General features: G+C 40.7%; 1 protein-coding gene across 1 annotated transcript in view; it reads right to left on the bottom strand.

Annotated features, from left to right (window-relative positions):
* Nucleotides 1-11,898: 11,898 nt before the first annotated feature.
* Nucleotides 11,899-21,440, bottom strand: part of LOC139454477 (calcium-transporting ATPase type 2C member 1-like) — a 39,376-nt gene continuing 29,834 nt past the window's right edge. Inside the window, exons 16-24 of the mRNA XM_071236207.1 lie at nucleotides 20,515-20,685; nucleotides 20,153-20,301; nucleotides 19,224-19,390; nucleotides 18,790-18,858; nucleotides 17,761-17,877; nucleotides 16,821-16,968; nucleotides 15,585-15,680; nucleotides 14,695-14,836; nucleotides 11,899-13,623 (exon numbers count right to left, since the gene is read on the bottom strand). Coding sequence (XP_071092308.1) covers nucleotides 13,490-13,623; nucleotides 14,695-14,836; nucleotides 15,585-15,680; nucleotides 16,821-16,968; nucleotides 17,761-17,877; nucleotides 18,790-18,858; nucleotides 19,224-19,390; nucleotides 20,153-20,301; nucleotides 20,515-20,685 — 1,193 coding nt within the window. The 3' untranslated portion in view covers nucleotides 11,899-13,489. The remainder of the gene's footprint in view (nucleotides 13,624-14,694; nucleotides 14,837-15,584; nucleotides 15,681-16,820; nucleotides 16,969-17,760; nucleotides 17,878-18,789; nucleotides 18,859-19,223; nucleotides 19,391-20,152; nucleotides 20,302-20,514; nucleotides 20,686-21,440) is intronic.

The following is a 21,440-nucleotide window of genomic DNA, read 5'->3' as shown; positions in this document are numbered from 1 at the left end:
CTCTCGCGAGACCTCGTAATGTATTTACAAACTTGAGCACAGCTGAAAACCATCTGTACAGCTATGCCTTTCAAATAAGCAAGTTCATGGATGAAAAACTAAACAAAATGGTGCTTAAAACACACCCTTGCCTAACACCAGATTATTTTGCCGAAACCCCCTTACATGTAACATTTGTCATGTCCCCGACCTTCCTATTATAAAAGACCTCCCAAAATAAATAATGTTGAAATTTATTATTAAACAAAATATTTTTTTTAAATCACTTTTTTTCATAGGTTTGATAAATTTGGGCGACGCAGTCCCTAACTTCTCCACTAAATCCATTTGAACGAAATAGTGCCCACATCTTGTTTCTGAGTCCCAAAGCTTTGGTAAACTCAACGAATATTGCATATATCCTTCCACCTTTACTTTGTTAAGAGAGGAGCAAAAGAAACTATACCTCTCAGTTGATTTTATCATATGACTGAATTTCAATTGAAAATATTCTAAATTAGCGATATTATATCCAAAATATGATCTGATCTAATATCGCCGGAAAACCCCCCAACAAATTTGTTGATTTTCAAAGATAAGATGTCTCAGATACCCCTAAGCAGTTCAGGACAGAACTGAAAGGCATCGTCACCACTCGCCCCTTTCCGTAACCCGAGTTGGTCACGAATGCACTGAAAGGATGCTTCTTCATGCTTATATCTTTTAAAATATCATTTGATTTTTTTAAATGAATGAAAAATAAGTAAATACCTTTACAAAATTAAAATTCACATAATACAGAACTGCTTAGGGGTATCTGAGACATCTTATCTTAGAAAATCAACAAATTTGTTGGGGGGTTTTCCGGCACAAATGTACAACATTTCAAACATGGTAGGGGTCACGTGGTTGCAAATTCATTTCTTTCCCCTGTCTTCATTGAACCACACAACACAAAATTACGCAGCCACTGATTATTTTTACAAGCTGTTTCAAGAATGAGTGGTGGTTAAATAGACATAGTCAAATACAACAACAGTTCCTTCATTTTTCCCAAACACTGCAAAATGTATCGAAGACCTTCTTTTTCCCCTTAGTTAATATAACTGACGATAATAGACTGCGGTGTATAATATTGTCGGTGGTGGAGTATCTTTGTCTAACCCATGTTTGTTTCTCTGCTCTCTTTTGAAAAAAATCGGACAAAAACAACAAGAGGACTGTTAATAAATGATAAAGTAATCATACTACATACACCAAGCGGAGTAATTCCCCTGTGGTATCAACGTCATTGTCCTGTTTATGTAATGGAATGATAATTCCAAGAGTCCATTCCTGATCATTATTTTGGGAAATACGAAGTTTTAATGTTTTCTGTGTGTTCCCCTTCGGCCCACAGTCAGACAGTAGTTCTAACACAAGCAGGCTGAGGAGTAGGGGAAGAGAGCCACTTACCCTGAACCAGATCGCTAAGGAGATGTACTCTTGGTGCCATCAGATGTTGATAACCTTGGCTGCAGTAGAGGAGCCCGCATGCACAGTCAGACTGACAAATACGAACCATCCAACACACGGCGATTGGATGCTGAACAAGGGTATTTTCAAACAGAGCGAGTTGTAATGACGGGGTCTTCCGGCTTGTCCAGAACTTCTTGCCAACCAGAAACACGTGAACGATTATCACTATGCTGTTTTAAATCGAGTTGAACTGTGGGTTTTTTTAAAATTGAGATGTGAAGGAAACACATCTAAAGTGTATTTTGGGGATCTTATATCGTTATCTTTGTGTTACAAGCATATCCTACAGCGGGTATCCTACAGTTTTCGAGATGAGTCTGCAGCATAAACAAACACGAGTATCCCCTGGCCAGATGCTGGATTGGTTGGTTTGTTGTTTAACGTCGCACTCAGCAATATTCCAGCTATATGACGGTGGTCTGTAAATAATCGAGTCTGGACCAGACAATCCAGTGATTAATATCATGAGCATCTATCCACGCAACTGGGATACGATGACATGCATCAAAACCAAGTGAGCGAGCCTGACCACCCGATCCCGTCTGCCGCCTCTTACGACAAGCATGTAATTGATTATTCAACGAAAGACAATCATCAATTAGAAATTACTTTCACTCTGTGCGAGTTCAAACTTGATGTGTATGTGTGTGTGTGGCTGCTTGTACTAGTCCGGACTGATGCCGATTTATAGTGCTAGCACACTGAGATACCATTCCGCAGTTTAACATGAATACCCCATTAGCCCCATTAGACACAGTTTACTGACTCCGAGCCGACCAGTCCTTGTTTTAGCTCCTTAATGCCGAGCGCCAGATAGGGTAACAACAAGTACCATCTTTTAGCGTCTTTTGGTATGACGCGGCTGGGGATCGAACCCCAGACCTTCCTCTCTCCGGGCGGACGCTCTACCATTAGACCACGGACGCTGTATTGGTGGTCACAGATTGCATGGTAATGTAGTAACTCAACTCATGTAATTTATCGTCGAAAAAACACCCACGGTGGTACATGAGATACAATTATATACAATTTTCAGTATGTATGTCTGTAAAGTATATCGCAGAAGTATATCTTTGCAGTGCTTTGTAATTCTTATGTCTCCACAAGTCTATTAGTGAAATCCTGCAATTATGTCTCTATAATGCCCTAAATGTGAGGCAGTAACACCTGTCTGAACAGGATATATATAAATTGTGTCATAAAATACAACCTGCTTTCCTCGGTGAAAGCAATCAGTATTAATGTGTAATAGCTATTAATTTCCTATACGCGTACCAACCTGATCTCTCATTGCAGTTAGATTAATTATTCTTGTATATAGGCCACCGACCTCAAGTGCAAAAATACAGAATTGATTGAATGTGTACAAAAGAATTTATGAACAAGGAATCTATGATGCAAACCAGTAAATCAGCCGACCAACACGCGTTTGACATCGAAAACAAGCACCTTATTTTCACTGTCTCTTGAGAGACATGATGGACCTTGTTTATAAGGACCGCCTCCGTGGTCTAATGGTAGAGCGTCCGCCCGGAGAGAGGAAGGTCCGGGGTTCGATCCCCTGCCTCGTCATACGAAAAGACGTTAAAAGATGGTACTTGTTGTTACCCTGTCTGGCGCTCGGCATTAAGGGGCTTAAACAAGGACTGGTCGGCTCGGAGTCAGTATACTGTGTCTGAGTGGTGTATTCATGTTAAACTGCGGCATGGTATCTCAGTGAGCTAGCACCTTAAATCGGCATCAGTCCGGACTAGTACAAGCTGCCACACACACACACACACACACACACACGTACATGCTCACGGCTATATAAGTGCAATAATCTTGGACGCGACGTTAATCCTCATTTCATCTCACCTGTTTATAAGGGGCGATGGGGTAGCCTAGTGGTTAAATCGTTCGCCTCTCACACCGAAGGCCCTGCATCTAATTCTCGCATGGGTACAGTGTGAAGCTGTTTCGGTGTCACCACCGTGATAGAGCTGAAATATTGCGTTAAGCGGCGTACAAACAAAAGTACTCACTCATTCTAAAAAAACAGATCGTGAGTCATGACAATAATTAAATAGCATAATAATTCATGAAAAACATACTTTGTCCCGACGTGAAAGTCTTGGATGTTGCACAACGTCACTAACAGCCCCTGGATCTCACGACGTGTAGCCTGCTATAATAATATGTACAACGAACCTGGATAAGTGGGTTTAAAGGACAAACTATGAACATGTAGATGGCACTGTTCTCCATCTGTTGCATGGTGACATGAGCACATATGAATAATGCAGGATAGCCTAATGAGATGATGCTACATAATGGAAAAGACGAAACTCTTTCCATAATAATGAGAAATGTACATTGTATTATTCTGATTATATCATACCCATGAACAACACGGTGTAATCCGGTGCGTAGAAGTCTTCCTGAACATGATGGCTACAGCTGGAGGGTCATCCGAGATCTGGGCCCACTTGCACAAAGCGATCTTAGTGCAACGACTATTGTAAGCCTATGTAAAAGTATGGGAGTTACGATCATCTTAACAATAAGATCGCTTTGCGCAAGTGGGTCCTGGTATCAATGTATATTATTTTATACAATTAATTTTGTTTCTTTGTTGTTTAACGCCGCACTCAGCAATATTCCAGCTATATGACACCGGTCTGTAAATAATCGAGTCTGGAACAGACAATCCAGTGATTGACATCATGAGCATCGATCCACGCAATTGGGATACGATGACATGTATCAACCAAGTCAGTGAGCCAGACCACCCGATCCCGTTAGTCGCCTCTTACGACAAGCATAGTCGTCTATACGGCAAGCATGGGTTGCTGAAGACCTATTCTAACCCGGATCCTCACGGCGGGAGACACCAGAAATGGGCTTCACACATTGTACCCATGTCGGGATTCGAACCCGAGTCTTCTGCGTGACGAGCGAACGCTTTAACCACTAGGCTACCCGACCGCCACCACTGTGTTAAAGGATGCAAAGAGTGTGATCCTTGTTGATTACTTAGAAAGTCAAAGGACGATTACTTCTATGCTGATTTCCTTCATCGCCTGTGAGATTATATCAATGAAAAGTGGTGAGGAATGCTGACTGCTGGAGTTCTACTATTTCATGACAATTCCTCTTCTCACACCACTCGACTTGCTGCTGTGCCACAATGTGGGTTCGAAGAGCTTCCTCACCCTCCATACTCGCCAGATCTGGCACCAAGTGATTTCCAACTGTTTCTTAAACTGAAAGAACACCTTCGTGGAAAGTGTTATGACGACAACGATGGCATCAAAGCTGCCCTGAATGGGTTTTTCAGGGTGGCTTCAGAAAACCTCTTCCTGACTGGAATTGAAAAGCTTCTCTATCTTTATGAAATGTGTATTGAAGAGCAGAGTGATTATGTTAAAAAATAAAATTTTAAACACTTACACAATTGTTTGTTTTGTTTGTTAGGCTTTGAACTTTTTGACCAAGCTTTGTACTATACTAGCCACATAGAAAATATAGATATAAGGGCACATCGTCCATATGTGAAATATAGGTTTGAACACAGCAATTATTGGAGACATTCAAACGCTCATGCACGTGCCATGCGATATGACGTCATTGATGGGGGCCTATGGACGTTCACGTTCAGGACGTCCCCGAGTAACGACGCCAAGACAGGACAAATGGATTCGAGTTACACATCAGGTTCCAAACGGCAGTAACGTCGTCCCAGACAATTCCTGGACTGCGCCGTATCCATCCCAACACTGTCAGGAATTTTTTACGTCAGTACGTGATTCGACCACGACACCCTGCCATACGTCCCATCCTGACACACCGTCATCGCGTCAACCGTCTGAGATGGTGTCGAAATCATGTTCGCCAACCTCGAATATGGTGGAGAAATGTTGTCTTTACAGTTGAATCGAGGTTCAACATTTCCCACAGTGACGGGCGCTAACGTGTCTACCGGCGTTTGGGAGAACGTTATGCACGCAACTGTATTGTGGAGAGGAATCGTTTTGGAGGTGGCTTTGAGATGATTTGGGGTGGGATAACAGCACGGCACCGAACCCCTTTGGTGGTTGTTCAGGGCAATCTCACCGGTGTTGGCTACAGAGATCAGATTCTGAGGCCTGTGGTCATTCCTTTCCTGCAACGTCATGGCCCGGATTGACATTTCAACAGGACAACGCTCGTCCTCACACAGCTAGGGTCGCAATGGATTTCCTTCACCATAACAATGTCATGTTACTGCCATGGCCTGCAATTTCTCCAGATCTCTCCCCAATAGAGCATGTGTGGGATGAAATGGAGCGCCGTCTGCGTCGTCTTCCACATCCTCCAGATAAGGTCCGTGACTTGGCACAGGATTTGAGGAGGATATGGCAGGCCATTCCCCAGGCCTTCCATGCCCATTTGTTGGACTCCATGCGTCGCCGATGCACTGCTGTGATTCACGCACAGGGTGGTCATACCCGTTATTGACTTTGTGACTTTGTCGTTTGATCCCCTACTTCATTTTGATCTTCTGACGTCATCGTAACAGATGTTGTTCAGGTCCCGTTGATATTTTCATATGGTCCGATCATTCAGCTGCTACAGCGTCTGCATCATTTTGTTCTTGCTGTGTTGTATTTCAATCCAGAATATATTTTCTCTGTGCACAGTTTCTTTATGTGGCTAGTATATATCCCTCTTTTCCAATTAAGCGTTATTGGAACCGAATAATTTTAGGCCCAAATATGTAAAAACCTCCTGTTTGTGGAGATGTATCATAGGCTGTAATCAACCACCGATGGTCGTATTGAATGAGTGAGTTTGGTTAAACGCTGCTATGAACAGTATTTTAGTTCTTTCAAGGCATGTCGGTTGATGTTGGATGAAAGCAAGAGGTGATTCAGGGCTTCGAAATTTATCACGCCTGTAAAATCTACCAGCACGGGCACGGGTATGGTGTTGAATCTGGGATTTGAACCCACGATCACAGGTTTTGTGGTACACCTAAGAAATGCAAATCTGCACAGCAAGGCACCTTAGACTTATTCAGTCGGCCCTCATATAGCTGGAATATTGCAGAGTGAAGCATTCCACACTGTTCAACAACAAACAAACTACACAGACAGGTATCAGGAACCTTTCTGTTGAATTATACCCTTTCACCCACCCTACCCTACAATAGGGACACAACCCATGTCATACAAAACAATGCCTACAAATTCTACCCACTCCACCCCCACCCCAAACAATACCAAACACATCCACCCCTCCCAATCCAACAATATTAAAAGGCAATTCTCCCACCTGACCCATGGCAAATTCACAAAATACCAACACACCACCACCCTATCCAATGTAGTCCATGAGCCAGACCCTTGATTTTTATGTTTGACTACCAAATGGAGGGACAAATTTCCATTGTGGTTTTCAAATAGCCTGATGTCCACACTACATGAAATCACATGATGAACATCCCACATGTCCAGCTAAATGTCATTTTTGGCCGCCATTTTCAAGATGGCCGCCATTCTTTTCCAATTTGTTCCAAATTTCAGAAATAAGCATGAAAAACAGAATTTACAATTCCTAGACAACTTTTGTGTAATGAAATGTGTCAGGCACTAAATTCCACACATTTTGATATCTATTTTGGATGGTTTTGTGTAATAAATGTTTCTCTGTTATCTGTTATTCTGAAATCTGTAGAAAAAGTGAAAAAATTACCGCCAAATGTCCATCACATGAAAATATACAGTTGAGACATCAAGCTAACTGAAAATCATATTGGTAATTTGTCCCTCTGTTTGGTAGTCAAATTTTCTCTGGCTCATGGACTAATGATACCCAACCCAATACATCCATCCAACACTGCCCAAACCCTATTCAACACAATACGACCCCATCCAACACAACACTACCAAAGCCCACCATACCCAACACAATATATCCATACACTGCTGCCCAACCCCATTCAACACAATACCACCCCATCCAACCATACCCAACACAATATGTCCATACACTGCTGCATAACCCCATTCAACACAATACCACCCCATCCAACCATACCCAACACAATATATCCATACACTGCTGCCCAACCCCATTCAACACAATACCACCCCATCCAACCATACCCAACACAAAATATCCATACACTGCTGCCCAACCCCATTCAACACAATACCACCCCATCCAACCATACTACCCAACACAATATGTCCATCCAACACTGCCCAACCCTATTCAACACAAATCTACCTCCGTCATATGGCCGGAATATGGCTGAGTGCGGTGTTAAACAACAAACAAAAAATCAACACAAATCTATCACATTATAACAAGTACTTGATAGTGTTTGATATTTTATTTTGTCACATGTATATACAATAATTCAACATGAAATTCTTCAGTTTCTATAGACATTAGAGGAAACATATAAATATATATATATATATTTATATAAATTAACATCTTAAAAATTGACATACACACAACAGAGAGACATAGATAAAACTGTGTGACATTACATTGGTTCTATGTGCTAACTGAAAAAAATATTTCTTTCATAATGCAACTGCAGCACAATTTCATATATGCCTTCCCATTCAAACATATGTGGTAGGCAAAGTACCCCCATACGCCTAACAAAGGCAAGATGCCCCCTTTCACACTGTCTTTCATAGGCAAGGTGTCCAAATTGCCTCCCCCAACCCCGTACACACTACTTCACACAGGCAAGTTGTCCCCATATGCACTGCCTAACAAAGGCAAGGTGCCGCTTTCACACTGCTTCACATTGGAAAGGTGCCCCCTTTCACACTGCTAAACTTAGGCAAGATGTCCCACTTACACTGTCTCAAATAGGCAAGATATCACACTGCTACTTATATACATGAAGGTGCCCAATTCACACTGCCTTCCATGGGCAAGGTGCCCCCTTTCACCCTTATTGTACACGTGAAAGTGCCCATTCCACACAGCCTCACACAGGCGAGGTGCCTCCTTTCACACTGCTAAATGTACACATGAAGGTGCCCAATTCACACTGCCCCACACAAGCAAGGTGCCCCCTTTCACACTGATTGCATACATGAAGGTGCCCAATTCACACAGCCTCCCACAGGCAAGGTGCCCCCTTTCACACTAATTGCATACATGAAGGTGCCCAATTCACACAGCCTCCCACAGGTAAGGTGCCCCTTTCACACTAATTGCATACATGAAGGTGCCCAATTCACACAGCCTCCCACAGGCAAGGTGTCCCCTTTGACACTGCTTAATGTATACATGAAGGTGCCCAAATCACACAGCCTCACACAGGCAAGGTGCCCCCTTTCACACTAATTGAGATAAGCAGGTGCCCAATTCACACTGCAATGTTTCAAGGCAACAGGGAACAGAGAACACATGAACAGGAAACCATACACCGTGTCATCTGATCAGTTCACACATTACTTAATGCATAAAGAAACCGAAACTAGAGAAAAATAGGACTACACACTGCTACACCATGTACACACAGGTAAAGAGTATTAAACAAAGGTTCCACTGTGTATATAGCCAGTGGCAGTCTAGGTCAATGTACACCACTAAAACAAACACTAGTACAATAAGAGTGATAGTAAAAGGATAATAAAGATACCGTAAAAGATACTACATAACCATAGAAGTATAAAACCTGCCCAAAGAATAAACTATCTGCATCTGTTAGTGGTGTGTTCAGCAGCAGCAGCAGCAACAAAAACACAAAGTCCCATCCTTGCACAGGGCAAACCCCATCCTGCTCAACTGGCCACAACCTCCAACATTCCAAAAGTTGTCATTCAAATTATTTCACTTCCAAAGATAAGGTTTTTCTTGTGATCTTCTTTTGAGCATTTTGAAAGTTCATTCATATGTATTGAGCACAAATGTACAGAATTGAACATTATTTCAAGGTCAGAGAAAAACATATATAAATCTGGTTAAGACAATTCTGTATTTTAACATGATCGTTTACAGTGTTGTCACACGAAAATTCAACGAGAAAAGTTAACTTGCTGCATTTGGCATGACTGAAGAAACGATGGGTTCTTAAGTCCCAACATCAGAACATCAATATTATTAGTAGAACACATGTGAATTGTTGTCATCAACTGAGGACCTGTGAATGAGGAAAATAAGAATAATAGTAGCAAGTAATCTTTATGTTTATTAGGTTTGGACCGGGAAGTATAATACCATACATCTGACAGACCTGCCAAATAACAATCTGATGAAGATAATTGCCTGTTCGATGCATTGCAAAACCTTTGGATTTGTGTGACACACACACGAGTAAGAAATAATAACATTTCACTGCAGCAACTGTGTATCATGATACACAGTGTCACGATACAAATATCGCATGAGGTCACGTGACAAAACATCAAATGCATAAATAATCACGAAATATGGTATGAAAATAAATTGAAAATAGTATTTTCTCACATATATACAAGAGGTAACAAGCCACATATGTTTTTGATAGGGTCCTTACCCCTTTGTTTTGATGATGACATGTGGGCCCTCAGATACTACATACCCTTCATGTGACGAGGGTCGAGGGCGTGGACGAGTCCAAATTTACTACCCGGGGAGCCGATCCGGTATTACCCAACCCTACCCGGGTACCCACTGCAGGACTCAAGAGTTGGGAACAAAATGAGTGATTGGTAATTGTTTTACACAGCCCTGGCCCAAACTATTTAGATACTTGTATAAAACAATCAGACCATGCGTTCACTGAAGTTGACTGAAGCTTTATCATTACTCAAACATATACAAATAAAAAGGAACATGTGCATCGTCAGAAAGAAATGCAAACATTAGTGACTTGTTGTGTAACCACTGAGCTATAGTGAGTTTTTAACAATATTCCAGTTATATCACGGCGTGTCAGCTTAATGTGGGAGGAAAGCTGGAAGTGATGCAGGTCTTGCATGTTTACCACTTTGGTGAAACCCAAGAGCACGGGTATGATGCTGACAATTCTAGAAACATAATCGGGGCGAACCGGCATTCGAACCCACAATCATAGGTTTCTGGCGTGCCAAAGGGCCGCTACTCTGCACAGCGAATCGTTGGGCCACCCATGCCCCCAACCCACTACCCAGCAAAGCAGTCATGTGTTCATGTGTTCACGGGTGATAGAGGAACACAGTGTATACTAACACATGAACTTCTGACCATGATTCACCAAAGGGCTGTTAGTATTTCCAGATACTTTCCCAAGCTTCCCATTCTATCTCAACACAGCAAACATTATTGTTAAGTTTACAGTTTTATTCATACTGCCCACACATAATATTCAGACTATTCAATTTGTTGTTTAATCTGATAATGAGAGCAACTTGTTTACAGTAGGCAAACATCAGGGCTTTCCATTATCTGATGATTGAGAAGGAAATGAGATGTGTTTTAGGCACAGGTCTTTTGGAATTTTGTCTGTTTAAGATTTTACATATTCAAATATATATCTTCTTTGCGGAAGGAAAGTCATAAAACTTGTATTGCAATACTGAACTAACATTATTTCATAGAAACCTATTGGCTATAATGCTGCATGGAGATCCTGACGAGTACATGTGATAACTACTATATTCCCTCGGGGACAGGACTAAACTCAAAAGTTGCAGATCCTGACCAGTACATGTGATAAATACTATATTCCCTCGGGGACAGGACTAAACTCAAAAGTTGCAGATCCTGACCAGTACATGTGATAAATACTATATTCCCTCGGGGACAGGACTAAACTCAAAAGTTGCAGATCCTGACCAGTACATGTGATAAATACTATATTCCCTCGGGGACAGGACTAAACTCAAAAGTTGCAGATCCTGACCAGTACATGTGATAAATAGTATATATCCTCGGGGACAGGACTAAACTCAAAAGTTGCAGATCCTGACCAGTACATGTGATAAATACTATATTCCCTCGGGGACAGGACTAAACTCAAAAGTTGCAGATCCTGACCAGTACATGTGATAAATAGTATATATCCTCGGGGACAGGACTAAACTCAAAAGTTGCAGATCCTGACGAGTACATGTGATAAATACTATATTCCCTCGGGGACAGGTCTAAACTCAAAAGTTGCAGATCCTGACCAGTACATGTGATAAATAGTATATTCCCTTTAGGGATAGGACTAAACTCAAAAGTTTTACAGGCCTGGGAAAAGAAACAATGCAATGTAATGTTAAAACAATGGGGGATTTTGGAAGTTTGTAGTTGCCTACAGGAATTTGTACAAGTCTCGGGCTAGTGGGCTAGTGTTAAGTTCTAACCACGTTATCCCCTGTTTAATTTGATTTGAGAAGTTGTGACACTTTTGTTCAGTAACCCATGTCTGTAGTACACCATGCTCAATTCAAGTCATTCAATATGTCAAAAAACGATAATAATTATCCAAATTCTATCACTACAAGATGAATCTTAAATGCATAAGACAACGCCATACCATAAAACAATGCCAAACAATAATTAAAAAAATACAAATTTCATGAAAAGGAAAACATTTTTCACTTCACTCTTACCTGAAAAATATCAGTTTATAAAACAAAGCAATACACATTGACGATACACTTGTGTGAAGCATTACTGTGGTAACACAAGTAGGAACAACAACTTGTATTCTACTTTCCTGAAAACCCAAATGCAACAAATCTAGTGACTGTCCTAAACTTCCTAAGCACTTCACAGCCATTTGAACAGAGAAATGAACTATGACGGCACTACAGATTTCCCAGTGATCAACTACAGAAAATAAAATACTAACTTTCAAACTATTTATATTTGTTTATGATTTAAATTTTGATGGATTAGAAACAAAAACATCTCACAAAATGTAACTGTCAACTTTATTAATAAACTGTTCCATACAGAGCATAACCCTCGACCACTGCACTTATCATGCTTATTACAGAGGAGTATTCGGACAGAAGTGAATACATTCATTTGTCCCCGTGCCAATGTAAATATCCTATACACAGCTGTGAGTTTTGGAAAAAAGTGTGCACTATTCTCAAGAAAATATGGTATTCATAACGGATGTGTATCTATTTCCCCCCATGTTAACAACCAAATCAACTTATGACAAATGACAAATAAATCTAAAATACTTCAAATAAAACACAAATCTTAATTAATTTGACCTACCGGTAATCAATCTTATTTGTAGGTATATAGTAAGTTATAAAAGACAATAGTGTGGACAAACCCTGTTTAGAAAACAAGTACGAATCACAGCCTACAGTCACAATCTGACACCTACAACATGGGCAAGTTGCAGAAGGGATAGCCTTGACAGGAAGTACATTGGCACATGATCATATCTTCCTCCATGAGCGAATAAGCGAGTGAACAGTATTTCAGTTATATCACGGCGTGTCCACTTAATGTGGGAGGAAAGCCCAAAGTAAAGCCCACATTTACCAAGAATCACATTCAGGGAGAATCAGGGATTTGAACTTCTGGCATGCCTAAGGGACACAACTCTGCATAGAACTGCAGCATCACATACCCAATTCTCCTTTCACTTCTAATGAAGTTAGTTAACACATAATGAAGACCAGATTACCAATTCTTCCAGCATGGTCAGGCTAATGTTTCATAGGACTAATGTATAACATGTATAACTGGATTTGAATTTATTCAGATCCTTTGTTCCAGTGTGATTCCAACAACTTGTCCTCTGTGGTTTACCTCCTGGATCAGTTAACACACATGCTGACAATATACTTGCTATGTTGACACTGTCTTTATTTGTTTCACTGACAATATCCTTTCTACGTTGATGAAGTCACAAGGTTCTTGTGTTCAGGTGAGGTAAGATGAGAAACGTGTTCATCAATGTGTCATTTCCACCACTTTCATCCCAATGAAGCTCCCACATGTGGAGAAGTGTATGCCACAATCACTTCAGCAGTGCGTGAGGCACATGAATAAATACAACAAACATGTCTTTGGTCTACTATACAAAACTGTCCATATAATAGTTTTTCTCTTGTATTAACCGCTGTTTTTTCAGCTGGGTGCGTTGAACAAATTTTCTTATCTCAGACACAACGAACACACTTGAGGTGAGTGCTATCAAGAACAGGAAATCTGAAATATGAATAAACAAAATTTAAATAAAAAACAACAGCAAAATAATAACAAACATACAAAGAGAAAAAAGTTTTAGCTACAAGTATCATGGTAATTCTGAGTTTGTGAGGACATTCATATTTTCTGGAGGAGAACATTATGGTAGTGAGTGACTGTGATGGAAGCTTGTTTAACACTGAAGTCGACATTGCAAGTAATCAAGTCTGGACCTGATGATAGTAGGAGCAATGATCCACCCAGTTGGATAGACAATCAACCCGGTCATACATTGTACCCAACTAATCCTCGTTTAGGATGCTCCTTCAAACAAGCGTGGAGTACTGGGGACCTATTCTACCCCTGAATCCTCACATGGTCTCTACTGCTGTCAATAGTCTCCGATAAGAGGTTTTTTTTAAAGTTTTCGACCCCACTTGAGATTCAACAAATTATCTTGGAAGACATTTTCACCATTAATTTAGTGAGAATGCTGCGAAAGATTATTTAATCTGTGACATGATTTTGTTCGTAGGTTGTTTACACCACACACAGCAATGTTCCAGCAAAAAGATGATGGCCTGTAAATAATGGAATCTAGACCAGACAAACCTGTGATTGGTAGTATGGGCAACAATTCACATGATGACACGACAACCAAATGACCAAGCCTGACCAGCGGATCCATTAAGTGAGTGAGTGAGTTGGGTTTAACGCCGCTTTTAAAAGTATTCCAGTTATATCGCGGCGTGTCAGCTTAATGTGGGAGGAAAGCCTGAAGTGATGCAGGTATTAGACGTTTACCACTTCGGTGAAACCCACAAGCATGGGTATGGTGCTGACAAACCTAGAAACATAATCTGGGCGAACCGGGATTGGAACACACAATCATAGGTTTCTGGCGTGCCCAAGGGACGCAACTCTGCACAGTGAATCATGGCGCCTTAGACGACTGGGCCACCCGTGCCCCCCGGATCCATTAAGTCGCCTCATATGACAAGCATGGGTTGATGGGGACCGCTTCTAACTATGCCCCCCACTGGGGTGTAGTGACATGACATATGTGTCATCTCTCGTTTACTCTTCTCTCACCTGTGGCATGCAGAGCCTCTGTTTGAAACACAGCCTGCAGGGGTGGGAAATAAATAACCAACAGCTGGCCGATAATAGAACCTCCCACAGCAACCAGAAAAACTTTGTTGGTCAAAAATCCAACTTGAAATATAGACTTTGTCTGAAACAAATCAAAACAGGAATCATTTTTTTTGGCCATGGTGCAATGTCATAAGGATAATATAAGAAAACAAACTTCTTAATGATTATTTCTGGTAACCATGCCAACAACAGTATCATACTTCATGCTTTGGATCAAATACAAATGTTAATGTTGATAATAAAAAGGCAAATTTGACAAAAACCAAGGGACAATTGCAATAGTTTTAACAGGTAGTGGTCTTAGTAGTCACAGCCAAATGTGCAATATACGCGGTTGGTTGGTTTGTTATTTAACGCTGCACTCAGCAATATTCCAGTTATATGACAGCGGTCTGTAAATAATCGAGTCTGGACCAGACAATCCAGTGATTAATATCATGAACATCGATCCACGCAATTGGGATCGATGACATGCATCAACCAAGTCAGCGAGCCTGACCACCCGATCCCGTTAGTCACCTTTTACGACAAGCATAGTCACCTTTTACAGCAAGCATGGGTTGCTGAAGACATATTCTATCCCGGAATCTTCATGGGTCGCAATATACAGTGAGAGGGTGTGGTTTTACGCTGCTTTTAGGATATTCCAGCAATATCACTGTGGGGGGACACCAGAAATGAGCTTCACACACTGTACCCATGTGGGCAACTTACAGGTAACAGCTTCACTCTCATGCTCCGACTGCTCCTGCGTACATCTCAGGCTACGGTCACTGCCTACATATACAGACTACTGGTTGCTGTACTGATATTGAGGGTTAACCTACCTGTGATCTACAGCTAAGTGCGTTGAACATATCAAAGAATACAAAACATGTGAAGGTCATGGTTGTATCTCTTGGTGTGATCTTGTTGTCACTCATCTGAAACAGTCAACAGTAAAAGTGAGTTGGTTTTACGCGCTAGGAACAGTATTTCAGTAATGTCAGAACATATTGGCTTGATGTCCGAGGAAAGCCCTAAGTGATGCAGGTCTTTCATTTGTCTGTCTTACAGACCCTGGTACAAATATATATCAAATACAGCCCATGCAAGTCTATAATGTTTGGCAAGTCTAGATTACTGCAGTATCAGGAATGAAGAGTCACTGGGCTCCTTTTTATTATATTTGTATTAAGATAACTGAACAACTGTTTTTTTCTGTACGATATGTTCATTTCAGAGATTAGATGTTAGTTTAGTCTTTCATGTTTACCACATGGGTTTCACCAGCTGATAGGGTGCTTGCTCTTCCATGTTATCCGATGGAGACTATTGCTAACTGGGTTCCTATTTCTCTCATAAATCATTCAAACATATAAGATAGCTATGCAAAAAAATCGCAAAGAACAATGGAGAACGAAGCATGGTTTATTTCATGATAAAACATTGTTCTATCATGAAATAATTTCTGGAGATTTAAACATACGCTCACAACTTGATAACATCGTACATTGGACAATGTTACTTTTGAGAGGGAAGTGTCTCATGTCTAGTTGTTCCCCATGGGTGTAGCTGGGCAATGCAGATAAACACAATGGCCAAACAAACACATCCAAAAGTGGGCGACATAAGAAAATAGGTATTGGGAGAAAAGGTACAGATAACCATTGTGAGAATATCCAGGAAATACCAAACTTAGCTCCCCTTTTCATAAAATGGACTTGTCCGACATTGCTGAGAACAAATTGTATTCAGGGAGTCATCATTATTTAAGTACGGCTAAATATTTTCAAATCTTGTACTTTTTTTTAACAGTAGAGTGAAGAGACTGTACATAATGTTGATATCGCATATTTAAAAAAATAAAAAAATCATATTTTAATTTTTTTCCTTAATGTACACAAAAACTAAGAAATATGGGGGGGCACAATGGTTAGGGAGGCTGCAAAAGCAATACATGTAATCTTTGGTTTGGATGTAGAAAAGATATTGGAGAATAAAGTAACCAGTGATGACAATGAATGCCAGATACTGCAGTGACTTGAGAGCAATGGTGCATCGGAATGTCCACAGTTACATACCTCTCTCCAAAATACCCATAAAGTTCCGCTGACAATGATGAATGCTGACACAAGAATCTGAGCAATGAGGCCGCGGGTGATGATGGGGTCCTGCACGCGACGTGGGGGTTTCCGTATCACATCATGATCAACAGGCTCCACACCCAGACTGAAAAATAACATTGTTATTACAATTGAGTAAGGGCTTAGCAGTGTGTTTGCTGTTTAATGCCACTCAGCTTTATATATGGCAATATCATGGCAGGGGACACCAGAAACGGGCTTCACACGTTGTACCCAAGTGGGGAATTGAACCCTGGCCCTCGGCTCAACGTGACAAGCGAATGCTTTAACCACTAGGCTACCCCACTACCCCTACAATCAGCATAGGTTGCTGGGGATCTATTCCAACCCGGAATCCCCATGGCACAGTGGTTTACATGTAAAATTCAAGCTAAGGGAACAATAAAAAAATTATTTGATTTTATTAAATATATGTCAAAACTTTTAGTTTACATTTTGAATTACAATTTCAAGGTATCTGTGTTCATTTACTGTCACTAAACGTAATTCGCATAAATGTTTGATAAGCCAAGGAAGACACTCATGAACATAGTTTCATGAAACATAGTAATGAAACATTAATTCTTAAGCTTAAAAGTGAACTGTAGTCGACTGAGTGGTATAAAGAAATATGACAGATGACCAAGTGAGTGAGTGAGTGAGTATGGTTTTACGCTGCTTTTAGCAATATTCCAGCAATATCATGGCAGGGGACACCAGAACTGGGCTTCACACATTGTACCCATGTCGGGAATCGAACCCGGGTCTTCGGCGTGACGGGCGAACGCTTTAACCACTAGGCTACCCGACCACCCCAGATGACCAAGGACAAACAGCACCACCATGACTTCACCATCACGCCCTCGTCTGTCTACTTCGGGTTGATGTTCACACTGACCTCTGTGCAGGGGGCCCATCCATGATTATGTTGATCCACAGTATCTGCATGGCATTCAGTGGGTTGGGGAGATGCATCACCGTCGACAGCGTGATCAGAGACAAGGCAGCTATACTCCTGTTACAAAATACAGGAAATACTTTTCAAACAGGGAGAAAGAGAAATATAGGCTTAATAGAAATCTCTTAAGATGTGTTTATTCTTTATCACCGCACTCAGCAATATTCTAGCTTCATGGTGGATAACTTATTGTGTCTTTACCAGACAAACCAGTGATTGAAAGCATGAGCAATGACCACGAGACCATAACAGTGAATGAGTATGGTTTTACGCTGCTTTTAGCAATATTCCATCATTATCATGGCAGGGAGCAGCAGAAATGGGCCTCACACATTGTGCCCATGTGGAGAATCGAATTGACCACTAGGCTTCACAACCGCCCCCGAAGCCATAGCACAATCCGTGAGAAGTCCCAGAGCTTGACCACCTGATCCCTATTATAATCAGATCCTATACAAACATGAGGTACTGGAGACCAATTCTGACCCAGAATCCCCACAAGGCAGCAACAGCGCATAGCTGCTGTTTTAACAAGAATGACAGAATCTTCATGTTCAGATTTTCATTTCCACAATGAAAAAACACTAACAGATGTTGCCATACATAAGTCTTCTTTTTACTAAAAGATTTCATCATTTTTTATTAAATATACCCAAGTGTCGGTGATCAAAATATCATTACAAACAGACTTTTTAAACATGTTAAAACTATAGCAAAGTTTATAACTAATGAATTTTTTTTTAAATACAAAAGGGTATTATTTCTGAAAGATCTAAGGGTAACATTGACCTACATTTCTTGTTTAGCATCGTTTTTTCTCCAATGACATTTTTTACTTGTCCGGGGCAAAAAAGCATGGGTAAAAAAATATTTTTCCGTAAACCAGTAACATCTTGTCACCTGGAGTAAGAACTAGAAACCCTACTATACAACTTAAGAGTCTATCAATATCAAAATGTCAACACTTACGTGCTAAGCTGAAACCTGACAAAGTTTTTTATGTTGTAAAATATTCCCTTTCCTTCTTCAATAGCAGATCTGAAACCAAAAAACATGTTTATTAATGTCAGTTCCAGGACTAAATAACATAAACACATACAAAAACAAATTATCTGACTGAAGGTGTGCAAAACTAACAACTATGTATACACAGTTGTTGGGACAGCAGGATCATCAACATGAACCATGGGTTACCTCCCTTTGCACATGTTGCATGTTTTTAATTTGTAGACAGAGTAATTGCAAATTTACAAATCCAAATTACGATACATACAAAATAACCTACATAAAATCAATCAAACATAATAACATTTTTTATCCATTAATAAATGACCATGATTATAGCTGAAGATAGAAGTGTTTTGAGAAAACACCAAGCCTCATGTCTGCGAGAGTCCACTTACAAGATGGTGGAGAAGTCATCGTCTACAAGAATCATGTCAGCTGCCTCCTTAGATACATCGGTCCCAGACTTGCCCATGGAAATACCAATCTCAGCACTTTTAAGAGCCACAGCATCATTGACGCCATCACCCGTCATTCCAACAACTAAACCATTGTCCTGCAAAGCCTGGGGGAGAGACAGACAGTACTCAATTAGCTTATGTACGAGTGCCCCGTGCTGAGCCACTATACTGGCTCTCCTGGTAACCTGCACCCACGTATCATTAGTATATATGACTACCATCATGTAACAGAACACACAACAAAAACTTTGAGAATGCCAAAATATATATTTACAATTTACCCACATAATAACAGAAGATCTAGCCTGTTGATGTTAATAAATCAAAAATATGATTATATACAGTGAACATGGTGACATAAAACTTAGTCTAAGGGTGCATAAAAAATCTATCCAGTAATTAAAATAATTCAAAGTTTGAGACATCAGTTTCCTCAAAGCAAAAGCAATAATAGAAATGGTCTCATTTCCATTTAAACAGTTGGGATGCCTCATCATGCTCATAGAATATATATCAAGATGTGTCAGCTTATTGTGGAATGAAGGCTGAAATGAAGCAGGTATAGAGCATGGGAATGGGTCTCTCAAACTCAGAAATATAATCGGGGCGATTCTGGATTCGAACCAACAATCATAGGTTTCTGTCATGCAAAACTGGACACATTGAATTTCGTCACCTTAGACGACTGGACCACCCATACCCTCTGAAACTTATGAACATTGGTATGATGTGAGAAAACCACAGATCATGATAAGGGCAACTCTGGGATGGATCCTGGTTATCGTACCGGATGCAACTCTGCGCAGTGCAGTTAAGCTTATGCACGACTTCAAAAACACTAACAAGATTCCATGTGTTGTGCTTACCCTGACAATCTTCAGTTTATGCCTGGGAGTGACCCTGTAGAAGACACAGACCTCGGGGATGACCCTCTTGAGTTGCCCTGGGTCCATCTGATCGATCTGATTCCCAGACAGCGATGAAGCCCCAGAAGCATACAACCCAAGTCGGGCCCCTGCAATTCATACACAACCATATTTGGGTGTTTTCACTGCACAACTGTCACCTACTATAATTACCAATATAGTGCACATCAAACTGATTTTTTGGTCTGTACCAATGGTTTGCACAAATGTAACTAAAATCCTACATAAGAACATAACATGGCAGTTACACTGACCTAGTGAATGACACAGTAATCACACAAAGATAAAAAAAAAGAACCTACCGACAGCTTTGGCAGTTTCTTCTGAATCCCCAGTCAGCATCTTGATGGATACTCCTCCGCCTGTGAGAGTCCATATGGCTTCCCGGACTCCTTCCCGAGGTGGGTCAATCATCCCCACCATCCCAACAAACACCAGCTTGTTCATGTCCGTGCCATACGCCATTGCCAACACTGTAGGAAAAGAGAAGAGTGAGTGAACAGCCGATTTAGCAAATCAAAGTATTTCAGAGGCATCACATTGGTTGGCAATCTGATGTTGAGGCTAGGGCTCTGACAAGGACCCAAGCACTTAAGCACAGATAAGGAATAAATGAACTCAAGTCCTACGTCATGGCCTCATGTACTTGACCAAGGCCCCGCTCCACAAATCTTAGATCTACGACTGTCATAGGTCAATGTTCAAGTATGGGAATTATGATCGTCACGAGTTGATAACCAGGGCTCGCTTAAATAATATAAAATATGCACCAGTGCAACCTGTTATTGAAAAACGCAACCTATAATTTAGGTCTACATGCACCAAGTGCATGTAAAACATTTTCAAATATATGTCTGACAAACATTTACTTTACAGTTTACACACAACCATCTTTGAACACACTCTGTACCTCTAAGCTTTACGTACACCACTTATCACTGTGTTCTGTGTAATTTTTCATGCTTTCTTGGGCTTAATATCATCCAACTGTGGGTACTTAAAGATTATGTGAACATGTTCCTATTACGCTTTATAGTGATACATCATTAATTTATGTAAAATCATGATGCAGTCATCAGAGATCTGAGATATTAATCATTTAGACTGTTTCAACATATATACATCTTCGGAACCTAGGTCCTGTCCTGGCTATCCCCATTTTAGTCTGCACTTAGCATGTGGTACATGGGACAGTTTCTGTGCCTTACAGTCATTACAGAAACTTTGG

This window comes from Haliotis cracherodii, unplaced genomic scaffold, assembly GCF_022045235.1.
Source record: "Haliotis cracherodii isolate W230 unplaced genomic scaffold, xgHalCrac1.p SCAF_10, whole genome shotgun sequence".
Taxonomy (NCBI): Eukaryota; Metazoa; Mollusca; class Gastropoda; order Lepetellida; family Haliotidae; genus Haliotis; species Haliotis cracherodii.
The sequence above is the reverse complement of the archived record's forward strand: the minus strand, read 5'-3'. Positions and strand labels throughout refer to the sequence as shown.